The sequence below is a fragment of the Drosophila bipectinata genome, chromosome 2L (assembly GCF_030179905.1).
Source record: "Drosophila bipectinata strain 14024-0381.07 chromosome 2L, DbipHiC1v2, whole genome shotgun sequence".
NCBI classification, from domain to species: domain Eukaryota; kingdom Metazoa; phylum Arthropoda; class Insecta; order Diptera; family Drosophilidae; genus Drosophila; species Drosophila bipectinata.
The window spans coordinates 20689047-20715526 of record NC_091736.1 but is presented as its reverse complement, the minus strand read 5'-3'; the positions used below and the strand labels follow the sequence as shown (position 1 = coordinate 20715526).

Below are 26480 nucleotides of genomic sequence, written 5' to 3'. Positions count from 1 at the left end.
TAACTTGCAAGAGTTCTCTTAAAGGTTCATTCCTCGCATTAATTTACCAAACCCAGTCACTTCTTCCGGCTGGATAGTCTTCTTCTTACAGCGGGTTTCCTGTCTGCCATGTGACAGTTTCTTGGGATACTTCGGGTCACAAGACTTTTGGGGTCTTTGGGGTGTTGGGATCTGGCGTTGGCATGCAAAAGCTACGTGACATGTGGATAGTTACTGTTTTGCAGTTGTTGTTACCACAGTGGAACGTGTTACATTTATGTTAACGCCTTTGCACACGGTAAGAAAGTAAGCAGGGCGGGGCTGGGTAGGAAATTGGGGGAAATGGAAGTGGAAATACATTTATAATGCCTCGCCACAAATTCTGAAACCCACAGCCGTACGTAACACTCACATCCATCCGCAGCTGTTACACTTCACTTTTGACTGACAGCCATTTTGACTTGTGCCCCCGGTGCTCGGTGCCGCCCCCTTTCTGTGGGTACCGCCCCCCTCAAGTCACTTGATCTCGGCCATAAAATTATTATTTTCTGTTCGTCGTTCGCCTGCATCGAATTGCTCTCAAAATACATGCACTTTATTTATTTATAGTTTTCCCTTTTCGTTTTCCCTGTTCTTTATTTTTTGTGCTTTCTGACTCTCTGGTTCCCTTTGTGGTGCTTGTTTATCGGCGGTTTCGCTTTGGCGGTCGCTCGCAGCGATTTTGGTCACAAAGTCGAAGTCAACAATTCATTTCGCACATCACACTTAGACATGCAAGTCATGCGCCGAGTTAGACAGCCGTCAGTGTGGGGTTATTGTAGGGGAGGGCTGGGCCGTGCTGGGCTGGAGGGCCTTAGATGAAGACGAACCCCCTGTCAGCACTCATAAGCTGCAGTTCCCCAAACGACGCAGCTCAGAACCAGCTTCAGGAAATTATAGAAAATGCATATTAAAATATCTATATATTTTAGACAAATTTTTCATCCCTGTTCTATGACAATCCCTTGAAAGTTCCTTGATTCCCTCGCATGATCGAACCACTCTGCATCTAATTTGTGCGAACATGTTGGCCATTTGACAATTGGCCCGGCAACGCCCCTCCCTCGGCGGGGTCGAGGGCAGAAGTGACCAAAAAGTTGAACAACGAACCGCGTACGAGTTCAACGAACACCGCAGAATGAGCAACAACAACTTTGCATAGACAATACACAAGAGCAACAAATGCTGAATGCGTTACAGTTCAAATAGCAACCGGTGGCGGCGACTGGGGTTCAATGGGTGGATCGATCGACTGAATGCGCCCTAGGAACGAAATGAAATTCTGTCGCGACAAATACACAAGAGTGCGGAATACGTAATCAATTGATTCGCATGGCGAATGGGGAGCACCTCTAACAGATACCAGCGCACATGCCACGAGTATCTGTGTGGACTGGCATCTGCATATATTTACATGAGCCTCGAAACAGAGCTCCCTTTAAAATACAAGACACAAACTTTGAGCCTGGAATGTAACCAAAAGCAGATTCCCAATTATTGCCTATTTATCGGAGCAGTAGGGCATGACCAATCGGGTATCCTGCCTGCATTGTGATATATTATAAACTGCACCAGTTGGTTATTCTTAACTCTGCTCCAATGCCTGCTCCGGTATCTTCCAGGGTCCAATGCCAGGGTGGATAATGAATTCCGCTTCAGGAATTTTAAGCTAATTAGTTCGGGCGGCCCAGAATGTGTTGCGAATGCCTCATGGGCTTTGGAGGGGCTTATATCTAGACAACGGAAAGGTGCCGGGCATTCAAATTAAGCAGCCAGACGCCTAATAGCTTAATAGTCCTATTGAAAAATGCAATGTTTAAGGCCTCACTATGCCAGATTAATCGATGCCAGATTATGAATGATTTCTAAACTTCAAAATTCATTCTTCAGCTTCCACCTTATACGTTACTCCGTAGAATCACCAAAAGTCATCTAATTTTCTTCAGTATAGATCTCTACCTGATTACTATGCAAAGCACAATTTAAGGCAGGTACAAAAAATAAAATGATAAAAAAAAGTCAACTTATAAGCGACAAGCTGAGGCATTTTACGAGCGTAGGGTAGAAGATTTGAGCAACTTGTTGGCAAAAGGCATTTTCAGAAACTTCAGAGACTGACTGGCAATCAAAATTACCTTTGACGTGACATCTCGCAACCACAAATATGCAGAAACACCTTGGAAAACAGCGCCGAGATATGGGGGAGTGGAGAGCATCTACCAGATTAAATGTGCAGCAAGGCATGAGAGATAAAGTGACATAAGATACGACGTCAAGAAGTATCTTATGAATGTCTGAACACCCCCGCCCCCGGAGCCGAAACAAAAACGTTTATTGTCTCCAGAGCACGTGCGTCATAGAACCAGTTTGCGGGCGAGCCAGACCCGCAAACACATGAAATAGCAAAAAACCAAATTTAATTTCGAATTCAAATTTAAAATTAATCATTTGCTCCGGACATGGACCTGAGGATCTATGGGTCTGAGATGCAGCTTCCAGAGTGGCTCAACCTGTCAGGCTTCCGAATCATATGAATGGCATCTTGGTGGTGCACTCGACTGACATTTTAATGCTTGATTATGCTGTCAATTAGTAAGCTATAATAAAATGTTGAATTCAAATGGCAATTACGGAGCCAAATGCCTAGCATAGATGTACGTTTGCTGATTGATGTCGGCCAAGTGGTTTTTCATTAAGTCGATTCCCAGGGCCACTTGAGACGAAGCTCCTTTGTAGTTCCATTTCAACAACCTCCGAGTGCCGACTCTTGCCAAGATTTTAGAGGAAATATTGATACATAAAAAATAATATGCCAGCAATGGGAACATATTAGACAGTATTTATGGAGTGGATGGCCACCACCACACCCTGATCCCTGCACTTGCAGTTTTGTTTCGCCTTCATCACCGTTTCCAGTGTTTTTTCGTCGGTCCCCTGGCGAGCATTTCACATCTTTGGGGCAACTTGCCAGTAAAGCACTTGAGAACATTCCTGCCAGGCCCAGTGGAGACGGGCTGCGGGGCGGTCAGGCATTAAAAGGGAATACATTAGAATAGCAATAGCCCCTGGCAGCGGTAATTGAATGAAGAGCACAAAGGCGGTCGGAAACGGCCATTGAATGGATAAAAAGTATCAAAGCGAAGCTATAAAAAAACACGAATATGATTGGGAGAACGAAGATTCTAATGCACTATATTTATTAAACGTGTATAGTATATTTACACGACTTGATTCATCAATATTTAGAAAAATAAATAAATTATGAATTTATTAAAAAGGGTTATTCATAGAAACGAAATATATATTTTTATATGGGTTAACCCAATTCTATCATTGAATTAAAAGCTTTAACTTTTTACTGATGAAAAATTACACCAATAGTATTTTACTAAGTACTCCTACGGATCATAAATACCCCACCAATAAAAGCAGTAGAAAGTAGAGCAAAAGGCAAAATATTGCTCGCATAACACACAAATGAACCCTTCAAGCCAACGGAAAAAATCAGCAACTCCCCATTCCCATCCCCAGTGCCCCAATGCCCCACGAATCTGCAATTTTTCGCTCCTGGCATGTTGCCTATTGCAACAGCCCCACATCTTCATCTTCGGGGGCTTGGCCCGCACTTTTTACTCCTCCTGCAGCGGAAATTGTGGCGCTCGGGGGCCGGAAGTGTTGCCAACGTAATCGAAACGTGCCCGGGCCCGACTCTCGACTCCTGTCAACGGATTCGATGACGCCGGCTCGGCCAGTGGTCCAATAGAGGAACCGCGGAGAAAGGGACGGTATTAGGGACCGGATCTGTAATAGGGTACCATGATTATAATGATTCGTCCTGTGGCTGACGAAACGAATGTCGTTAGCCAGAAGTGACAGTTAATTGTATTTGCGGCTGCATGAAGTCCCGATGAGCTAGGCGGGACTTTTCAGTTCTAATTTTTGATCAAAGGCCTTTCCGAGTCATAATGAACGCTAAGCATTAAGTAACAGAGGAATGTATAAATATAGCTTTAAGAGAAATAGAAATCTACCATGATAGTTTTAAAAACAAGGTGCTAGTCAAACGAACTTATTTAAAGTCAACAACTATCCCCAAAGAAGCCACATATTATGATTCTGATTCAAACGCCATTACCACTAATCACCCGTCAAAGAAAGAATATTTGAGTTTTCCTCGTAAAAAACGTAATTACACTCTCATAATTATTTCAGGCAAAAGGATGTCCCGCAAAAAGTTTTGTTGGAAATTCGCTTTTAATTTCCGCTGCCGCATCAACATTTTCCGCTTGTCAATTATTGCAAAATTATGCAAATATGGTGCGCAGAGCAGGCGGGGAGGGCATAGAAAACGGGAAAGAAATGTCGAAAATTTGTGCGAATTAAATGCGTCGCCCGCAGAGGTCCCTTCCACAGGAGACCCTGCCCACCCCCGGAAACCGCCAGGGAGCTTAATTGAATTAAAACATAAAAATTTCTGCACCGCAATAAGTTTGGGTTGTCTGGTCCCGCAGGTCCTGGCTATAAACTCGGTCGGCGGGGGAAAACGAACAATTTGCGCAGAGTTACTCCGCCACATAGAGGGTCGTATGTGTAATTCGCATTTTAGTGCATTTTGATAGGCAACCCGACCAGCAATGAGCCCCATAATTTCAGCAGTTTACAACATTTTTTCTCGATGGCCGGGCCTTTAAATTAATTATGGGCCTGGAGTTTGTATGCATGGATCTGCCGTCGAGTATCGCCACCCCTGTCCAAAAGTATGCAATGGAAGTTTTCGCCTTCCACGGCACACATGAAAATTTCTGCAATAAATATTTATGCAGCTGAGACTGCTGGGAATCAGGCAGCAGCAGTTGCCAACGCCCAAACTACTTAACAACACAAACAGATACAAATATGTGAAAAGTTGCCTCCGACTCGTGCAGCACTTCAAAATTGTTGCTGCTGCCGTTGTTGCTGCATATGTGTGCCTGGCGTTTTCATTTATCAGGCCTGGTGGGTACTCGGCGCTTAATCTGTACAGTACACACGCAGTAAGAGCAACAGGACCAACGGATGCCACTTACAGGGAGAGAAATGTACAGATGTTAGTACAGATATATACTACGGCTTCTAAGGCAGTGTGAGGGCAATCAGGTATATACCAGGCTAGTTCCTACTATTAAAGTATAGACTCCTTCAAAGCTAGCCCGAGGTCTAAAATTTGTTCCAGGTGTAGCCTTTGTATGCTATCCTTTTGTTATCCAAGTGTTTATGTTATAATTGAAAACGTTAACTGTTTTCCCAGACGGCGGATCGTTGGAATCTCTGAAGTGCGACATCCTGCCGTATGTACCTATTCCATGTTTTTGGCGCTGCGCATTATGCTTAGTGCACGATGCAAGCCCTAATTGAAACCTGATAGACCCTGTCTCTCTGATGCTGATGTGGCTTCAATTATCTACATTTGATATCTACGATAATCCAAGACCCAATTAGTTTCAAAATAGACAGGTAGTCACCGTTGAATGGCTTCAAAAATCCATAGCATATACATATACCCGAAAGCTGTATTCGAATAATTCCCATTGTTAAGCTGCATCTGAATTTATGACCCTTGTGTGGGGGCGGTTGGTGGCGTTGCCATTAGCTAGCTTGTTCACATCTGTTTTTACATATGTATTACTTTACAGCTTCTCGTAGCCCCTGGCCATGCTTTGAATAATGTTCGAGCTGCTCCTTCGCCAATTGGCATTTCGAAGCTCGCAATTCCAGGCGAGTGTGTGTTTTGTATAAATCTGGCTGGCGTGTTTAACATTTATCCTTTCGCCCGGCTCAGTTCGTACTCATTTAAATGTGCTCCACATTAGTTGCAAATTCAGTGCCATCCGATGTATGCAAATCTCGGCTGACAGCCCCGGGTGGAAAGCCTGCAGTTATTCGGTAAAAGTTTGTCCGCTTCATTTGCTCGCAAGGATATGCAGTTGTTCTGGTTAATGCGTTTGACATATTGAGAAAGCAATAAACCGAATAACTTGGAGAAATTAATGTTTCTTTCACAATTTCTTGTATTTTTTCAAGTCAGCTTTCAAGTGACTTCTGGCAGTCACGCCATAAAACATGTCGGGCATCTTGAATCAGGGAAGCTCGACAGTCTTCTAATTTGTTTATGCCAAACAAACAGGACTGTCAAAATAATTAAGAGCCGCCAAAGGATTTTTGCCAAGCCGAGCAGCTCAATTGTGATGCAAATTGAATGCAATCTAATGCTTCGCTGACTTCCCAGAAAAATATCTCTAATAAGATAAGAGAGGCGAATGTGGAAAAAGTAAATTATGCACATGACAAACTTTGCCCGGGGTGGAAATTCGGGGCCAGAAACCGACTTGACACAAAAGTTGATGTCTCAAGTGTGAAGTGAAATATATGAGGACATCCTCCGGGGAGGGTGGCGAGGGCGAGTACATAAGTGCAGTTTCCGCTTCTGACTGTGCATATAAATCTTAAGACAGTTAACGACATCATATGGCAGAGTTGGCGCCCAAGGATGAACTTACAATGCATATGCCGCAGGCGGAAGTTGTCCTTCCACCATCCCAGACCCAGACCCAGACCCCCCGAAAAATCCGTATAACTTTGCTGCATAATTGTGAGGCGGAAGACACGAAGAAGGACGAAACGAAAATGTTCGCCCAGCCAGTTGAGGAAACCAATTTGTGGTAATTGTCGTGAAATTGCAATTTCTGCAACTGTAATGGCCCAGAGGAATGACACTGAGCAAGTGAATGAGACGACGCGAACTGCAGGAAAGAGACGGGAGAAAAGGGCACTAGCAGAGTCTTCACTTAAATGAGATTCCCCATCGGTGACGGCTTCCAGACTCCTGGTTCTTGGCCGCCGAGAAGGTGAAAATAATAAACTGCCTAAAGTCGAATTAATGCGGAGATGGCTCGAAATGCGACAGTGCCAATGGAAATGAGCCATAACCCGCAATGAATCAGAGGCTCTCCCATTCAATCCGGATTATTTATTCAATGAAAGGGCTTTTTATGGGCGAACTTTTGGGAGCGACAGGCTTTTGTTGTGTCTTGGACTTACGCAGCACTGTGAGAAAACCGACTAATAATTTACATTTTATAAAACTCTGGAATCTAGCACCGAGGATTGGTGTATTTGTGGAGCATATTTCCACTTTCAGACCACTTGCACTGCCAACCAATTTAACGCCCATCAGTTGCGCGAACAAAGGCGAGTGCTTGAGAATTTTATTCTGCCCTGGACTTGCCCAACACACTCCTATCAGCGGTGAAAGAATCACGTGCGCATAAAACTTTCCAATCAGCGATGCCAAATACAAAAGAGGTCCTTAACAAGCTGTTCGAGTGGGGGCGAAAGCATGTGGGCCGGAGCGGAGGAAAAGTAGGACGCAGCGGACTCAGGTGCCTGCAATAAGTTGTAACCTTCTTTTGTCATAGCCCTTGCCTTCGTGCTATCTCTCGCTGGCAAAGTTTCAACTTAAAATGGCAAATCCATACAATAAATATATAAAATGTTACTTCGTGTGTCACACCTGAACTAACCTCAAATAAATTTTGCACATGTGCCGGACAGGGAAACGAAACCCAGGAAAGAACTATAACTTCGTATGTATTTAGAACACAGGAATGCCTTGCTCGAAAAAACTTTCCTCCACACTCAGATAAGACCCCACCTCGGGGCAGGTTGAGTGCGTTCTGAGTGCCTTGGCTGGGGGGTCCCACGGATCACCTCTCTGGTGCCAACTCCAGGCAAGAGCAACAATTTCCAATCACTTCCCTTGCAGCGACACAATTTTCTATATTTATACTTTACGACACCCCAGCCAAAAGGGGAGTCCCACAAAAAGGCACTAGGAAGGAAGTCTTGCGAATGTGTTGGTACTCTGTAATATAAATATGTCTAATATGGAAACCAAATATGGCAAATAGAACCTTAATACTGTTTCGGGATGAGCTACAAGTTCCACAAGAATACCACTTACACCCTTGTATGGATGACCTGCACACACATCCTCCCTCCCTGTTACCTTCCTAGGGTATTAAAAAGGGGTCTGAACGCACGGTTAGTTTGTTTTTAAGAGAATCTCTGAAAACTCCTCGAATGCGTGTTGTCTCTGGAAAACTTTAAAGTTGGGCCAGTTAGTGGAATGCGAAGGGGGTGGTGCAGAACGAAAGTGTTGCAGAATGAAAAGTTGCTCCTTCTTACTGCTGCAGCTTGCCAGTTCTTGTTGCATTGATTCGATTTGTAGCGATTGCGTTTTTAGTCTTTTGCATGTGTGCTGCCGAAAAAGTTTGCCCCCGCCTCACATGGGGACCAAGATAAAGCATAACAATTGCCAGGCACAAAACTTTTTCCTTTACAAATGTTCTCGTTTCGATGGAGAGAGATCTCATATATGTACATACCTATCTGCAATATATGTGGGGGAGCCAAAGTAAAGGCGATTTATTGTTCCACTTTAAAGTTGTTGGCCCTCTACCGGTCCCATCTGCTTACAAAGTTGACTTCTGATTAATTGTTGCTCCATGCTTTCAGAAAAAGAAATGCTCGACACAAATATTGCTCATACGCCGTGCGCTCCGCTATTTAGGTTAAGACTCCGCCGGCCGATCGTAAAAAGTGGAAGCCAAAACCCACACAGGCACCTCATTAACGAATTTAAGCATCAGCCAAGAGTTCATATAACCAATCCACCGAACATGTGCTTTGTGTTTCCCGTTGACCTGTATTGGCCAAGGAGAGATCAGGGATGTCCAATGATGAACATAAGGATTTAACAAAAAAAATTTAACTCAAATGATGTCTAGAAGAGCATAATATTGCCCGATTTTAAAATAAATTAGTTTAAAAATTTAAGAAGATGCTTTTTCTAGGCCACCTTTAGCATCCAAGGCTTTAAAGCCACAAAGCCCCACATGCAACCATTTATTCTCATGTGAGTGCGGGCTTTTTAATGCCACTTTTATGACGACCATTCCGTTGGAAACCCTCGCTAGTCAGTCAGTTAGTCAGTCATTCAATCAGCCAGCAGCCTCTGTTGGAGCAACATTTTTACGGCGCTTGAAGCCCTTTAAGTGCCGGGCAGGACATAATACTAGTTCCCGCAGCATTGGCGACTCATTATGTTCGGGCCTTTAAACTTCGACGACCTCTTGGCCCGCCCCCCCTCTTGCAACTCCCATTGTTATTTATGGTAATTTTAACCAGTCCACTTCAAACCACTGCTATTTTTCGCGTATTTATTCGAGTTAACATTCGCTCAAAAATATTCTTACATTTTTTTTTCATTTTTGCATTTTTAGAGCGCAAACTTTTTGTTGGCATGCTGAACAAGAAGTACACGGAGGCCGATGTGCGGCAACTTTTTACGGGCCACGGAACCATTGAGGAGTGCACCGTCCTCCGAGACCAGGCCGGCCAGAGCAAGGGCTGTGCCTTCGTCACATTCGCGACCAAACAGAACGCCATCGGGGCTATCAAGGTAAGTGATCCTTCAAAATTATTATAAGGTTTTTTTTATTAAACGGGAATACGTACAAAAGTATCCTATTTATCATTACAAGGATTAATTTATTGCATATTTTGACAAGCCAAGACCTTTGTTAAAACAAACATCAAAAAGCGATCAGGGGCGTGCAAAAAATGTCCTTTAAGTCCAGTGATTCCCTTTAAGCACATTATTGCCTTTTGGTCCTGTGGCTATGGTGGGAAAAACTGTCGCAATGATTAATTGCTGCGGTGGCAAGAGTCGCGCATATAAAACACACACTCACAGCACAGCAGAGGCGGCCACACACACATGCCGGCAAACACAGCTTCAGGCCATAATGGCAGCGGCGGCAACAACAAAAACCGCATGCAACTGCAAACAGGAAGCAGAAATGCAAGCAAGACGCCGTCTCTGGCAGCGGAAGAAGTCAACGGTAATCCTAGCAACCAAGCTGCAGCCTCCTACCCTTCTCCCGCTTTGGGCAACTCAGCCCCAGCCCCACACCCCCAAGCAGACTAATGCAAGTTTTGTGCCGGAAACAGGCAAAATTACAAACTTCCGACAGGCAAACACAAACACATGTAAGGAGCTGTGGGCGGCAGCGAGGGCCAGTCCCACACACTGTCTCTGCTCTGTGTATATTGCACATAATTTGTCGCCTTTTGCAAGATGAATGTTGTTGTGGGCGGGCAGCCATTATAGAGCCATACATGCATACTGAAGACACACAGATACTGGGAGGCACTCACACGAAGATCGAGAATTTACAGGTCCAACACTCTACAACGACCACTTAGTGACAATGAGCTCTAGATTTTCCTAAATTCTAAATGAGATTATAAAGACTGCATGATTTATTGGAAAACATTCCATTATTTTATTTCAAACCATTATAAGTTCTCAAAATCCAACCGTACTATTATTTGTGTGGCAGCGATTTTAATGCGTTTGAAGTCAAATTACGGGATGCCAAGCACGCACGAGGCAACAATGAGCTTGGACTATACATAGATACATACATATACATAGATATATGTATATATCTATGGAGAAGCTGGCCAGGGCCAAACGTTTTGGATTTGGATCGAGCGAACCGAGCAAGGGTTGCAAGTCATTGCAGTCTATTGACGCCTGAAAGTATGCAACGCCATCAAATGAAATCCAAAAAAGCTCCCAACCAGCTACAGCCCCAAGAATCTTTAGATGAAGCTGAAGAGCCAAGGCAAGTGCATTTAATATTAATGTGCCATGTTTATAGCCCAGCAATTTGTTCTCGGCTGCCGCTACTGCTTCTCCATTAAGTCCTTTTTTCTTTACAAAAACCAGAGCGGAGGAAAAAGTATGAGACGCTGGGAAGGAGGATGGGACGAGGGGCGACCAAATGATGATAGCATTTTTCAACGCATGCAGATTTTATTTTTCGCATTCGTCTCGCTAATTTGTCAAGTGCTTTGCATGGGTCCGGGGAGCGAGCTTGGAATGCGGTCGAGTTCCGAGTACTCACAGCTGGCCAACGGGTCATTTAACCCGTTTTTCTTGAGTGGGCTACCAAAGAAAAATTACCATGGATTAGGAAACTGCTTCTAGAGTATAAAAAACATTTAAGAAGTTGTTGTTAAATTTAAAGGGAAAGCTACTGAAAATAAATATGTCCATACTCCGTACTCCATACCTGGTAAACTTTGTAAGCCCACCAGAGTTTCCTTCTTGAAACAAGTCCTAAACAGACAACAGCCAAATAACGGATAGAGGTCGAAAACAGTTTTGATAAGTTTTATGGCAATGGCGAGACGGCTTACAGCATCAGAATAATGACGTGCACTTAAGCCGCTGCCGCAACGCCAACCACCAACCACCCAAACCACTGAACCGCCCACAGCCTCGCATAGTTTAACCCACAGAGCCATTTGTCCGCTTAAGCGACTTAATTTACACCTTTCTGCTAAGCCCAAAAACAAACAAACTGCCAGGGGAACGGGAAAGGACCCCCAAATCGGGGTTGGCAACTCTGGCAGCGGCCCGAAAACCAGGCCAAACATTCAGCGAAGGCATTTTGGCTGCGGTCTGATGAGGGAGGAGTCCAGAGGGGCAAGGGTTGGCAAGCCATTTTACTTATTTTCCGGTTTATGTCGACTTTATCATTGAAACTCAGCCGGGTGGGTCTATAGCGACCCGGGCCGAAACTTCCGCTCAATTGTGGCAGCGCGGTGGCAACTCTGGCCTGCATCCTGGCGCCATTACCCCTCTGCCCGCCGGCCTGTATCGTGGCAGCCACCAGAAGTGCTCTTTAATTACATTGACTATAATTCTTGCGGCTCTGGCGCGACTTTTATGGCCGGGCATTGTTGTGGCCCGCCCATCGCGACGCGGCCGCTCTTGGCTACAAAGTAATTAGGGAAATTTCCGAGTTTTAAAACAGGTCGCCATGGCCACACAGTTGGGAAACAGTTCCCCGGATGGCAGGGATGCACCGCATTTTTGGCTCTGGAAGAATATTTCTTTGACAAGATGGGAAAATATTGTTTGACAAAGAAAGCTTAGAGTCTTGAAAAGAAATTCTTAATTCCACCAACATTGGACGGAAATAAAGACACCGGAAATTTTGTAACTAAAAATGTTGTTTAAGGACAAATTTCAACCTCAATTCTCTTTGTTTACTTGTTGAATCCGTGCAACACTGCGTATGAGCAATAAATGAAACCAAAAAAACAAAGAAGGAATCTTCAATAAAAGTTATTTTTAAAATTGTATTGTGTTGCAAATTACACGCTTGAAAAAATTTTTTCCACCATACCAAGAATATTATAACTTACTGACGTCCTTTTCCAAATAAGAATAACGAGGCGTATACGTAATATATTGTTCAATAAGAGATTCCTTAATAAAATATTTATTTAAATTAATTAAATTTACCCTTAAATATTTTGAACCATATTGAAAACATTCTATACTTAACATTTTCAAATATTCTTTATTTATGAGCCATACTGCTTTTATTTCTTTCAGGCCCTTCACCAAAGTCAGACCATGGAGGGCTGCTCTGCTCCGCTGGTTGTCAAGTTCGCAGACACACAGAAGGAGAAAGACCAGAAAAAAATGCAGCAGCTCCACGCCTTCTGTGGCATTGGAGCCCTCACAAATGGCACGCCCAGCGGTGCTGCTGCGGCCGCCGCCACTCCCACCGCCAACACAGCCACTGCGCTGATAGCGGCCCCGCCCTCAGCGGCTCGCCCCAATCCGTCCATGGCAGCCGCTTTGGCGGCAGTTCCGCCCGTCCAGCAGGCAGGCACAGCAGCCACCGCCCAGACAGCCCTGGTTCCCCTGCACACCCCGGCGACCTTGAACGCCTCCCTGGGTCCCGCCCTCCTGGCCAGTAATCCCGCCGCGGCCTACTTGGGTGCCGACCCGACCACGACAGCCCAACTGCAACTGTACCAGCAACTGCACGGCTACGGACTCAGCCCGGCCCACTACCTGCAAGGTGAGTGCGACGAGCAGTAGGAGAAGGCCTAGTTTTATTAGTTAGAGTCCGCCGTTCTGCCCTTTACCCCTTCGACCCCTAAACCCTTTCCCCGAAAAAAGATCAGTTCAAATCCAATTAGATTCGTTCGTCACAGACCCAGAATTAATTCACAGCGCTGTACCTATATTTCTCTCTATCTGTATCCTTTCATTCAGAGTATTTATGTCTTTGTATCCTTTACACAACTGCTCGTTTATCTATGTGTGCTACTTATTTTTTCCTTGTTGCACCCGAAGGACTTGTTTCCACCAAGCTTAGTTTAATCGGCGTGTCTAAAATTGTATTCCTAACTTCACCTTTGTTTTCACTCATTTTTATTTTTTATCGTTTGTAAAATCGCTGAATCGATAAAAACAAAAGCTCTATATGTGTGCATTCCTGCACTGAATCAAAGGAAACTGGGGGATGGTCGTAAAAGCATTTATGGAATGAGCTCCCGGTAGGTAGGGCTTGAGAGCTACAGCTGTAAACAAGTTTCTTAATACCAAAAGTAAGTGACAGCCGGAGTCCATAGCTTAAGGCCCAGAAGTCGGTTGTTGGCCATTTAAAGATTCAACAAGAGTTGATGGAAAAGATGTAGAAAAAACAAAGATAAACGCTTGCTTTTTTTTTCATTTATAAACGGGAGATTAGGGCTACGACTGAGGGGAAAAACAAAATGAAAAGGATATTGGGGGCTTCCATCCTTCTTTCCTTCCTTCCAGACTGCCCTGCACGGCGACAACTGTCAAATAATTAATTTCAATTTAAGCAACAAAATTTGCATAAATGCAGGCCGGGGAGACAGAAGTATGACGGAAAGGTCAGGGAAATAATGGCGCAAAGGAAGGACACCAGGCCCAGCGAGTAAAGGGTCCTGATGAATAAAACAAAAACATTGTAATAGGATTAAAAGGTGGACAACGACAATGACGGGGATGACACGATGATGAGAGCGAGGATGATGGGTCAGACCGGCTCACAGATTTCTGGTTCGCAGTCAGCTCGCTCAACACACGTACTGGGCGTCAGTGTAAACGTGTTGCATATGCAACGGCTCTTCATTAGAATGTCCGACGTGCCACGCCCCCAGCGCCAACGTCCACAGCCGCCCATCCCCGCCACTTCTGGCTGTCTCGACGTGGACGTGGACATTTTGCGCATAACAAATCAAGCTCGGGCGCTTGAACAAACAGGGGACAAAATATAGGACGGGGAATCACAGACGACCAAAGTTGGGGCGGCGCGTGATGTAATCGGACAAAGCGAAGTCAGAAATCAAAGGCACTCAGAGTCAATATGGTGCTCGAGGAAACATTTTTATTTTTAATTCAAAGTCAACGTAAATCAATAAAAGGTCGGGTTTTTGCAAACATTAAATACATTTTTTAAAAGTACTTTTGCATTAATCTGCCAGGAAAGATTCTCTTTCAACCCAATCTATATTTATTTGATAATTCTAATTAGTATTTTTTATTAGGTATTCGGATTGTAAAATATTTTCAAAAATATCCTTCTATATATATTCTTTAAAGATACAACATCCACATAGCAAGTGCTATGGCAAAAGGGGCATGCCCGAGGAATAGTGACAGAAGAAGACGGTGGTCACCGACTGACGGCAGTAACTGTAAGCGGACAGTGAGTGCGGAAAGGAGGGCCACTGCTGGGCAGTTAGGGGAACTTAGAGCGACGACGTATGCCACTTGAATAACAAATGACGTTTTTAAATGCCAGATCCAGGAAAAATCGGCTGGGAAGGGCGGGAGGTAGCCAACGACTGCGTACAGTGATGGCCAGCAAATGTATGGAACGTGTCCTGCACGCTCCTTCGTTTCCCTTATTTTTGTGTACCAATTCTTCTATTTTTTTGTATTTAAGTGCCGAATGAAACCGTTAAGTGGATTCTTCAGGAGCGAAAACGTTTGCAGATTTGACCAATTTGAGGTTACGCGAGAGCAGAAAACAAGTTTATGTAATAGTGGCTGGGAAATCGTTAAAAAACTTGCCAATTATTTTAAGAATGAACCGCGTTAGAATAACAGTTAAAGTCTCCGAATAACTGTAAGCACAGTTGGGAAAAAATTCCCAGAAAATCGCAAAGGAATAGCCAAGGAAAAACGCCTTTGTCTAGAATTTTCAGTGTGTTGCCTTGCCCATTTTCCGACTTGAAATTTTTATAAGTCTTGCCAAAGGCCCCCGGGGGAAAAGGCACCATCAAAGGTAGCTGGCAGAAAGGACTAAATATATATACGATATAGTAAGAGGCTGTCCCAATAGCCGGGGGTCTGGCAAGTAAACAAATGCAATTCCAATGTGGCAACAGCAACAACCCGGAGTTGTCCGCAGGTGAGAACACTTAAAGTTTTATTATGCCCACAAAAAGGGAGGGGGTGCGCAAGTATGGGCATCGCCACAGGACAGAGGAACTATACACGTTTAGAGTCACACACTGGCAGCTCATTCAAAGGATGTAATTCCAAGAATATTCTTTAAATATGCTAGACAATGAACCGGCTTCTTATGTGAATGTTTCTATTCATCTTTGTCCCTCGCACCTGCACTCACACTCTATCTCTCTCTCTCTGTCTTTCTCTGTCTGTCTCTGACTCTTTCTTACTCTCACACCCCTCACTCTTTCTCGTTTCCTGGCTCCTTCACTCGTGTTCTGTGTGTCCCTAGGATTCCTGTTTTGTGTAGAAAGCTTTCAATCTTTTTTTGCCAGCGCCGCCAAGTATGCAGCATAAGAGCAGCTTGAAACAAGGGGAACGGAAACCGGAAGCGGATGCACTGCACTTCCCGTTTCCTTCCCGCAGCATTCTCAGCTACATTAAGTTACTTGATTCAATTAATTTACATAATTTAATTAAGTTTATCCTAACTGCATATGATTGAAATGAATTTATGTATTTTACGTTTGAATGTATTATTTTTTGTTTTATTTTTTGGATTATCTTATACCTGCATCCCCGCATTATGCAATTCTTTTTATTTACAATTTAGTAGTCCCGTTGTAACATTTTTATTTATTTATTTTTTTCCATCCCCACATTATTGTTAAGATTAAGATTTTATTTGATTCTCTTATGCCTTTTTAATTTTTATTTTATTTATAATTTTTTATTTATCTTTTCTTTCATTTTATGTCGCCCATTTTCATTTTGTTTTTGTTTTACCGTTTTGTTTTATTATTTTTCCTTATTTTATTTGTTATGATTTGTATGTTTACATATTTACATAAATTTTATCGAATCGGTTTCGAACAAAAAACAAAAAATTAAATTGAAATTAATTTTTATAATTTTTGTAAATGTAAATAATCCAATTGGGTGTGTGTTTTCTTCTATGTTTTTTATATATAAATATTCGTTGAACATTATTTGGTATGTCTATGATTGACTCTGTGGTCATGTACAAAAAAAAACAAAAACAATCAATCAACCAACTCAACCAAACCTTAAACCATAAACCAATCAACTCAAAACTGTACAAAACAAAAAACCAAAACAAAAAATAACTATGGAAAATCAGGACTAAATTTCCACCACCCACCGGAAAACAGTGCCCACCACAGCCAGCACGGTCTCGCCGGCGGCGGCGCCGCATCAACAGCATCTCTATCGGTTGCCTCAGCCGCCGCCGCTGCCGCCTCAGCAGCAGCCGCATCAGCAACACCTCACACACTTGGCGGCAGCGGCGGCGCACCACCATCCGCATCCCCATCCGCACCACCAGCAGGCGGCGGCGGTGGCTGCGGCAGCGGCAGCGGCGGGATCACTGCCGCCGGGCATGCTCCTGGCACTGGACTGCTCGCCCCTCCATCCCTGTCTATGCAGAATCTGGTAACCCTGCTAGCCACACCCACCGCCCACCATCCGCTCACCATCGCCACCACCGCCAACGCCCCCCACCACCCCAAATTCAACAACACCACCAGCAACGGAAACAACCACAACGGCAGCACCACCGCCAGCCTGCACCTCCAGAGAATGGCCTATGCTGCCGCACCGCCGGCGACGGCCTTCAGCATGCCGCAGCTGATGGGTCACACGGCGACGCCCACCCAGCCAGGGGCCAGCTCCCAGACGCTTGCCCTAAATGCGCTGTGTAAGTAAACTTTAAAAAGAACCCATTTTCAGACTACAATATTTACAAAAGGTTTCCCCAAAATAATTATCCTTTAAGAAATATGTATTTCTTAGGGAAGCTTTATATTCTTTCCAAACGCATAGAAATATATTTTAGTTTAGTGCGTCCTACACATATGTGCCTTAATTGTGTGCCTGGGTGTTGGGTGGTTGTACCAAACTTTTGTTTCTGTGTTTTGTGTTATTGTTTATTTCGTTTTGGATTGTTTCCTAACATAACTAAATCGGAGGTATACCTCCGACACCTTACCTTGATTACTAACTATTTTTTTCCAAACTAACATAATCCAGTTCTGCCTGCAATTTCGCTTGCAGCTTCAATTTCTAGAAACCCTACACAAAATATCCTACAACAATTAAAAAAAGAGTTTAATTCACGCTTTTAAAATAATACTATATTATATAATAAGTGGTAGGTGAAGAAAGAGCCACTACTCCAATACGTTTTCTATGTCCCTCTTACTTCAAATCCAATAATAGAACTAATATTTAAAGTTTCCTTAAATATTGGACTTGCATCGCCAAACTCAGTATCTATTCTTTTTGTGTTTGTGTTTATACTGTTTGCCCATCTCTGTCAATAAAATAGATATTTTAACAAAAGGAACTACAAATATTGAAAATAATCAGAGTAGAAAAGTTTTTACATAATTTTTACAAAAAGTACAAAAATCGAAAACGACTGCCGGCAATTTTAGTCGACTATTCGCCGCCGTTGATTGGATTTGAAAAATAAAACAAGGAAAACAAATTTTAATAAACGAAGAAGAGAAATATCCGGAATATGGGTGGAATTTTTATAGGACAACATAGATTGGTTAGCATATTAGGGAGCATGATTCCCAAATAATTGCTAAACTGCGTTTTAATTTTTTCCTTTATTTTAATGCGCTGAAATTTAGGCTATATTTTTCCTTGCCTACTCCGAAAAAGTTAGTGGATGGTAGAAAACAATTTGTTCGAAAACAAAATCAATCAATCTTGATTGCAATTAGCTTTCCAATTAGCAACTTTGGGGAAATTCAAAGCAAAAATGCACAATTTACTAAACTTACACATGTGAGCAATTTTAATTCGTCGCAAACTCAAATAAAAAAAATAAAAGCCAAAGAATGTAATAAATTTCTAGTAGATTATGGAAAGCATAAAAAATATAGGGCATTGCACAAAGCCAGCTCCGGAGGATGCCGCGAAATGTTTGGGGCAGGGACGGCAGGCTCAATTAAAAAACTGGCGCCACGCGGAGAGCCCAAACAACAAAGGCTAACAAATTTTTTCGTGATACACAAACAAAAGAGAAAATCCAAATAAATGAAAATATAAAATTTAATAATGAAAGGGCCAGGACCAAAGCAATAAAGGATAAAAGAAAGAAAGCATAAAATTTCGGAGCACCGAGTGTGGAGGGGAGTGCCAAAAATAATAATAAACCAAGGGCCAAATCTCATATGCGTTAACTCAACTTGTGCTCGTTTATTGTTCCGATTTTGAATTTTTTATTCTTTATATTAAAGGATATCTATTTCGTTTCTGTGTGAGTGTGTCTATGTCTTCCATTGTATGTTTCTTCCTACCCCTTCTTGTGAGTGTTCGTTTTCGGGTGGATTCAGTACCAATGTAGTATTACAACCATTAGTAATGTTTGGCGGAAGGTTGAACACTATGTTAACGTGGTATCCCCCCGTTCTAGGGCACACAAGCGCTGCCGATCCCTACACCACCTCCCTGAGTGGTCTGACGAATGGAGCCGCCTACGGAGCCACAGCTCAGCCCCTAACCGCCAGCGCCATACAAGCAGCAGCTGCGGGAGTGGCTGGTAAGCAGATCGAGGGTAAATATTGACAAAAATATTTAAAATAAAATTACATGCGCATTCCATGCATGCAAAAAATACATGTTCTTGAAAATGACTTTTGATAAGCGGCTCAACTAACTATGTCTTTAACTTCCCCCTTCAGGACCCGACGGCAGCAATCTATTCATTTATCACTTACCTCAGGAGTTCATAGACACTGATCTCGCATCGACATTTCTGCCCTTCGGCAATGTCCTGTCGGCCAAGGTGTTCATCGACAAGCAGACCAACCTGTCCAAGTGCTTCGGGTTCGTCTCGTACGACAATCCACATTCAGCCAACGCGGCCATCCAGGCGATGCACGGATTTCAGATCGGGACCAAGCGGTTGAAGGTCCAACTAAAACGTTCCAAGGATGCGGCCAAGCCGTACTAGATGAGCTGGATTTGGCGTGGCCGAACGCTGGCACACCCAAGCACCACATGAAAACTAATCACAGAAATGGATGAAACTATAGCTTAACACAATTGTGCCTTTTAATAAATGTTCTGAAACCAAAGGACCAATTACAAAAATGTATCTGATAAGTAATCACAAATCTAAAAATAAATAGCTTACAAATGATGTTCTCGAGTGCACAAACGAACCGCAAACCAATCCAACCAAAGAAGTAGCTTAAAAGTTGCATCATTGTAATCACATTTGCTGAAAACCATCAGCCATTTTCATTAAATCAACCCAACTTTTCAACGTGGTCGGCAAGCACACTCTACATTTAAAAACCAAAAAACAAAGTCCAGCAATTTGAAGCCGATTTGTGGCGCCAAAGTATTTTTCAAAGCCAAATAGTTAAGCAAAAATGGAAAAAGAATACAACCCAACCCAGAAGAAACAAGTTAAAATTGCACAAATGTAACGAAACAATTTAGAAAAATAATGCTAAGTTATATAAGAGTTAGGGAAATAACTATATACAAGAACTATGTAAAATTAGTGGGGCACAACCAACAAAAACATTCGAAATTCCGTTCGTAGTGAGACATTCAAAGGGATAGTTAATACACTAATAACAAACACTATACTACATAATACTATAATACTTTCTAGAGAAGTCTGTTAAGAAAACCTAAGACAAGCGACATCAACTAAAAATACGATTAGCTAAAGAAAACTTTAAACTAATTAGTCACAAAAGATACATCTTCTGGGATTGCAAACTTCAATCTTACTTGAAGTTTATTTCATAGTCATTGATAGTTATAAACTATTTCATACTACGCCGACCTGTGGCATCTATTGGTTAAAAGCAAACATATTTTGTTAAATCTGTACTTAAACTGCACTTGATGTTGAAAGAAGAATTGTATTTTGAAATTCAAACCCAATTCAAACTTGGAGTGCAATATATGCAAAATGTACTTTTTATTAAAGGCTCAAGCACATGAAATAAGGCGGCATCTAATGGTTTTTAAAATTTCGAAAACAAAATAAATATTTATAAAATAATAAAAGAGTATTTTATTGGTTGATGAAGGAGCGCGTAGACTTTAATTAAATTGGAGCAAGCCTTTAACAGGTTGGCTTACAACTAAGCTCCGCTAATCGACTTAAAGGAAGTCACTTGGAAGTCATACTCCTACGAATCCCTCTGGAATCCCGTGAAGCGCTCGTTGAGTGGGATCTTATCACATTTTCGCTATTGTACATGCATTCTTTATGTGCCAACTGACAACTCAACTGCCGCCGATCGGAGGGGAAGGATGCGCAAGACCCAACAACGACTGCCATAAATCAAAAGCATCCTTTACTGGCTTCTGCTGCTCCAGACTCCATCTAAGCCTGTTTTCCCACCACCTCCAAGTTGCAATTCAAATGTTGGTGTTAACGCATAAAAAATGCATATGCACGGAGTCGCCGAATGCGCAGATGTTGTCTGGGAACTTTGTTTCCTTCTGCATTGCTCAGGTGGGAGAGGTATCAGTGCTGCCGGGTTTTGGGGAAATGGCTAAAAACGCTAAAATTTACTTAGGGATGCAAACTGACCTCCACGCTAATCTCAATAGACCGATGTTTGGGTATTCCTTGCGTCAAACAGACTATAGAGATATATGACTTTAATATAGATCTTTCACACTTTTTTTTTCACACTGTCTTATTTAACTTTTTAAAGATATGAAAATTTCATACCGCCATGGGAAATCATTTAATTTGGTCATTGAGCGTTTTCAATGCCGTAAATAAAAAGACGAATTTGAATTTAGTATGAACGTTATAAATGATGTTTATTTCTGCATGCAGATGAAACTGGATGATCCGCAGATAGACCAGCTTATGGTGCATGCAGGGACGAAAGTAATATACACAGAGAGGGCGGCCCGACAAGTCACCTCGAGCTAAAGCTCTCGAAAGTGGAGAGGGCGGCCCGACCTAGACATTGCCGAGCTAAAACTCTCTAAAGAAAGTCCGTTGAGTCGAGCGGCCGAGAGAGAGTCGGCTTGCGATCAACTAGCTTTTGTATAAACTTAAGCCTAATAAATCAACATTACCAAACATTACGCTAACATATTTAAACATTAAAATTACACCGGTGGGCTGCTGCCTGACCCGACAATCATTTAAATCAAAAACAATTAATTTTGAAAGAGCAATAAAAATATAATAGAAGTATAAAAGAATTGAAATAGAACACGATCTTTAGTGAATGCTATAAAGATCTTCTACAAAAAAATTTGTTGGTGCTGATCAAGATTTGATCACTGATGGACTGATCTCAACCAGACCACTCAAAAGTGGATTGATGATCCTTTTCATAAGTCTGTCTATCTAGATTCTAGATTCTAGATTTTTGTTGAGCACTGTTTAATAGTTGTTGACATTACTGTATCGCATCACTATAGCACTGCCGTCCAAGTAAGCATTATTTAAACTTCAAGAAACGTGCCTGTCGTTGGGGTCAGCTTCCAACATTTTTCAGTCTGTCGTGGATCCTGTACTATAATAATTCACTTGAAATATTGCTTTTGGTTTTAGCTGCAAAAAAACTGTAAGCCAATGGACAAGGAGGGTCAGGAAGGCCAAAAGACCCATTCCCCTAGGTCACTTCCACCCGCCTCGCCCCGCGGCACTGCAGGCGGCAGTGGCTCCCCCCGGAAACAACCACCAACTCCTCCCGCAAGGCGCATTATAAAAGGTACTGACGCGCAACAATCTGAAGAAGCCGAAAAGCCAGCTGCCCGCCAAGTCGTGCGCGGGACCTCCCCACTGTCGGCGGCTCCAATTCAAAAGCTACAACCAACCAAAAGGGATGGCGATGGATCGCCACCAGGCAAGCCTCCTGATTCAGGGGCTTCTCCACCTCGTCGAGTAACAATAAGAGATCGAAGTGCATCGGCCACTGGTTTGGTTATAGATACCGGTACATCGCCGCAGACCCGGAGGCATGTTAGGGACTTTGGGGCTTCACCATCTCCAAGACCGCCCTTTCAAACCGTGGCCAGATCGACTTCCCCGCTCCCTGCGACGTCGACTCAGTCCCCGCCGGCAATTAAAAAGGTTGTTGGCTTAGCGGTGACTGGAAAGGAAAGTCCGCGGGGTACTGGCCAGGAGGCGGTTCCATCGACCTCAGCCCAAGTTCCATTTGGAGTGGCGGCATCTGGAGAAACCAAATCTACCACATTCAATATTTTCAAGAAGAAACCGAAGGAGCCACCCAAGTCACCTCCAAAGGGAGCCCGATCAGCCTCATTGCAATCCGGCGGTGATAGATCGTCGCCAGTGGACAAGCGACCCCAAGAACGGCAGTCCCCAGAGCGGTCAGCCGGGGAACGGCGATCTGTGGGGGCTTCGGGTGTTCAAAATAAGGCTAAGACCACCCGGATTCTCTACACGACAGATGAGGAAGTGCGGGATGCCCTTATGGAGTTTGCAGTATTTATAATTTTTCTGGTGCTCACCTCATTGGGTAAGAATATATTTTTTTAGCCAGTGAAGTTATTTAAGAACTATTACATAACTTGATAGTAAAGACCATAATATCTTCAATGCATATAACGAATATTACATATTTTAGTCACTCTATCTGTGCGCCACTCGTACATGTTCTACTTTAATGATACAATGAAAAAGCTCTTCACTACCCGAGAACTGGTGGTGGCCCCCTCGGTGACAGTTTCCTTTGAGAAGCTGATCACGGTGCCCGACTGGTGGGATTACCTAGTCTACAACTTTCTGGTCACCTTGCACGGCGACATGACCGTCAATAATCCTGGCGAACCACCTCCCAAACCGGCCCCCCAAACGCCAGACGAGCAAAAGGTACCCGATGAAGAGACGCCAGAGGAAACGCCAGAGGAAACTCCTGAAGACAGAATGCGATATAGGATCCGAGATCCCAACGGACTCCTGGATGAGAATTGGGACCAGCTGCGAAAATTCAAAAGGAAGGCCCGGCAAGCGAGTCCCGAGGCGTCTGACGCCTCCGAGGAAGGTTCCGAGAAATCGGACGATAAGAAAACTGAACCTAATGTCATACCAACCCATCATCTAACGGTAACAATTTTTAAATATTTTTAAGAGAGCGTTTTACCATGAGCGTTGCTTTTCTATGCAGGGTCGTGTATTTCTTCACGAGAACTTGTTGCTAGGACCCCCTCGCATCCGACAGATTCGGGTCAAAAAAGACAGCTGCTACGTCAATGACGCTTTCATTCGATACTTCAACACGTGCTATGCTGCTTACTCCTCCGGAACAGAAGAACGAACGAATAACTACAAGGGATCGCCCTACAGATCAATGAATGACCTGGACTCTACTCCGATTTGGACAGTATTAGCTTTCTACCGCAGCGGCGGCTACGTGGTGGACTTGACATTCGAAAAGGAAGACAACCTAAAGATAATAACAGATCTTCAGAACACACACTGGCTGGACCGGGGATCCAGGCTGTGCCTGGTCGAGTTTAATTTGTACAACGAGAACACGGACATATTTCAAAGCGTCAAGTGGGTAGAAGTTTCTAATAAGAGCGATTCTTTTAAACTAGATTTTTGTAGGTTCATTGCAGAGATCCCTCCCACGGGAGGCGTTATACCCCAGGCTCAACTTCAAGCTGTCAAGCAATTTTCCTTTTTCACGGAACGCAACCTGATAATGACGGTAATTTATATCTTCTGGTACATCATGATTGTGTACTATACCATCTATGAGATCAACGAAATACGCAAGTCCGGCGCCAAGAATTACTTCACTTCCATGTTGAACGTCCTCGATTGCCTGATTCTTTTGGTATTTTACAATACCAATGCGTCTATTTTAGCAATAATTTAACGTTTTTTTTTATAGCTTTGTTACCTTGCTTTAGTCTACAACATATGGCACACATTTAAGGTCAAGTCGGTTACCTACAAGGCCACGACCCAATTGACCTACCAAAGCCTGGACGTTCTCTGTTTTTGGAACATCATCTACGTGGACATGATGGCCATACTGGCCTTTCTCGTCTGGATTAAAATTTTCAAGTTTATCAGCTTTAACAAAACACTTGTGCAATTTACAACAACACTGAAGCGGGTAAGTCTCTGAAGAAGTTAACATAATAGAAGAAATATAATAGCATTTTCTTGCACCTTTTAGTGCTCCAAGGACTTGGCTGGTTTCAGTCTAATGTTCGGCATAGTCTTTTTGGCCTATGCCCAGTTAGGCCTTCTACTATTTGGCACCAAACACCCCGATTTCCGAAATTTTATAACGTCCATTCTGACCATGATAAGAATGATTTTGGGCGACTTTCAGTACAACCTCATTGAGCAGGCCAACAGAGTTTTGGGTCCCATTTACTTCCTTACATACATTCTGCTTGTCTTCTTTATTCTATTGGTAAGTTCAAATGCTTCTTAAAATCTTGAGGGGGAATCGATCATGTGTATTATATTCATATTTCCCAAAAAGAACATGTTCTTGGCCATTATAATGGAGACCTACAACTCGGTGAAGAGCGAGATCACTCAGGGGCGCAGTCACTTGGGTTCGTACATCTACAAGAAACTGACTGGACTTCTTTATTGGATCACACATTGTGGTCGCAAACGGCGGGTACGAGCCCAAGGAACCCCCGAGGAAGAACTAGATCCCAATCGGGAAGCCGAGGTCACCCATGAAGAGCCCTATGAATTGCGCAGTAACATGACTCCTGCCCAGTAAGTAACTTTTTTATACCCTTGCAGAGGGTATTATAATTTTGGCCAAAAGTGTGCAACACAGTGTTGAAGATATTCGATCATAACTTCAAGAATATATCATCTTCGTCTCCGCCAGAAGTTAGCTTTACTTTTTTTGTTTTTAACTTAAGTAATTTAAACCCGACTTTCATCTTTCAACACATTTTGCAGAGCCAAGTATTTCCAAGAAATTCCGCCGAATGAAAATCCAGATATGGTTCGGTAAGTAATTTTGAGTTGAATTAACCGTTGAAAATGTTATAATGTAACTAATTTTAGTCTAACTAATCGAGTGGGTCTGCTGGAGGAGATATTGGAACAGTTGATTACGAATATGGACGATATTTTGAAACGGGTTGAAAAGGAAAGACCTAGAAGATGAACTCAAAAAACGGTTACTTAATATTGTAAAACGGTTTCCTAGTTTTTTTAGATTACTTGGTTTATGGAATTTGAGTTTAATAATAAAACAAAGGAGCTTAAAAATTTATTTACTCTTAATTAATATTTTTTCAAACATTATTGATACTTGAGTGTCCTTTACTAAACATGTGCCCGTCCCTGTGTCTAAAGAACTTTAAGATACATAATTCCGAACGAGTTAAATTAAATGAGATTTGTTATAAAGCAAGAAAGTTAAGTAATTATGTTGGAAAATCAATTAATAAATTTTAGATTTAGGCTGCCCCTCAATTCAAAAGCAGCTCTGTTAAAGGATTCTTGGACCACATAGTAAGTGTATAAGTAATTAAATATCTAAAGGATTTCGTTGTGTTTACTGCTTAAATTTACTCAACCATCGGACCAGACAGGTAGATATGCTTCTGTGCATATCAACATTTTCACATTTATATGCCTTGCATTGTTTCGCTTTTGTAAATACAAATTGAAAAGTTGCAATCAGTGCAACAGCCAAAGCAAATACACAAAGGATAAAGACAGGTGTGTGTGGGGAAATAAACCATCGGGCAGACAGGTGGGAGAGGAGTGTTTGAAAGGATCTGCAATCCGTAACGTCCAGAGCAGAAGATATGTATACAATTGGAGAGGACGGGAGCCATAATTACCGATACGCTCTTCACCCACTCACTGCCGGAGAACTCGAAAACCAGTAGCATCCTTTATTCGCAGAATAATCACTTTGGCTGGAACATGCAAACAAATCCACCGCATTTATCTGCAATTCAGTGTAAATATTACAATACTATGGATCTTTGGTATGCAACTAGGGCTTGCCAAATAAAAATTTTATATTTTTTCCATTAAAAAAAATGGACTTTTAACTTGTCACTT

The 26480-nt window shown here is 42.8% G+C and overlaps 2 protein-coding genes across 7 annotated transcripts in view; both read left to right on the top strand.

The window, feature by feature from the left end:
• Positions 1-20482, top strand: part of bru2 (bruno 2) — a 54062-nt gene extending 33580 nt beyond the window's left edge. For 4 of the 6 annotated variants that reach the window (XM_017244271.3, XM_017244276.3, XM_017244273.3 and 1 more), the window contains 5 exons: positions 9339-9517; positions 12533-13007; positions 16560-17135; positions 18867-19007; positions 19135-20482. In XM_017244271.3, the coding sequence (XP_017099760.2) occupies positions 9339-9517; positions 12533-13007; positions 16560-17135; positions 18867-19007; positions 19135-19406 (1643 nt within the window). In that variant the 3' untranslated portion in view covers positions 19407-20482. Of the gene's footprint in view, positions 1-9338; positions 9518-12532; positions 13008-16559; positions 17136-18866; positions 19008-19134 lie in introns of those variants that run through there. The other 2 variants (XM_017244272.3, XM_017244277.3) reach the window with 2 other exon arrangements.
• A 1422-nt stretch (positions 20483-21904) lies between these two features.
• On the top strand, positions 21905-25677 carry Pkd2 (Polycystic kidney disease 2). Its single transcript, XM_017244194.3, has 9 exons — positions 21905-22932; positions 23041-23519; positions 23581-23972; positions 24024-24255; positions 24313-24540; positions 24604-24846; positions 24919-25166; positions 25359-25409; positions 25467-25677. Exons 1-9 carry the CDS (start codon positions 22023-22025, stop codon positions 25567-25569), a joined length of 2886 nt encoding a protein of 961 aa, XP_017099683.2. The 5' UTR covers positions 21905-22022; the 3' UTR covers positions 25570-25677.
• The last annotated feature ends 803 nt before the right edge of the window (positions 25678-26480 follow it).

Bases quoted from the DNA above. Each gene is read 5' to 3' on its own strand.
- Pkd2 (XM_017244194.3), top strand. From the start codon at position 22,023: ATGGACAAGGAGGGTCAGGAAGGCCAAAAGACCCATTCCCCTAGGTCA. The intron at 22,933-23,040 runs GTAAGAATATAT...TACATATTTTAG, and splicing joins TCTGGTGCTCACCTCATTGG to TCACTCTATCTGTGCGCCAC. The intron at 23,520-23,580 runs GTAACAATTTTT...TTTTCTATGCAG, and splicing joins TACCAACCCATCATCTAACG to GGTCGTGTATTTCTTCACGA.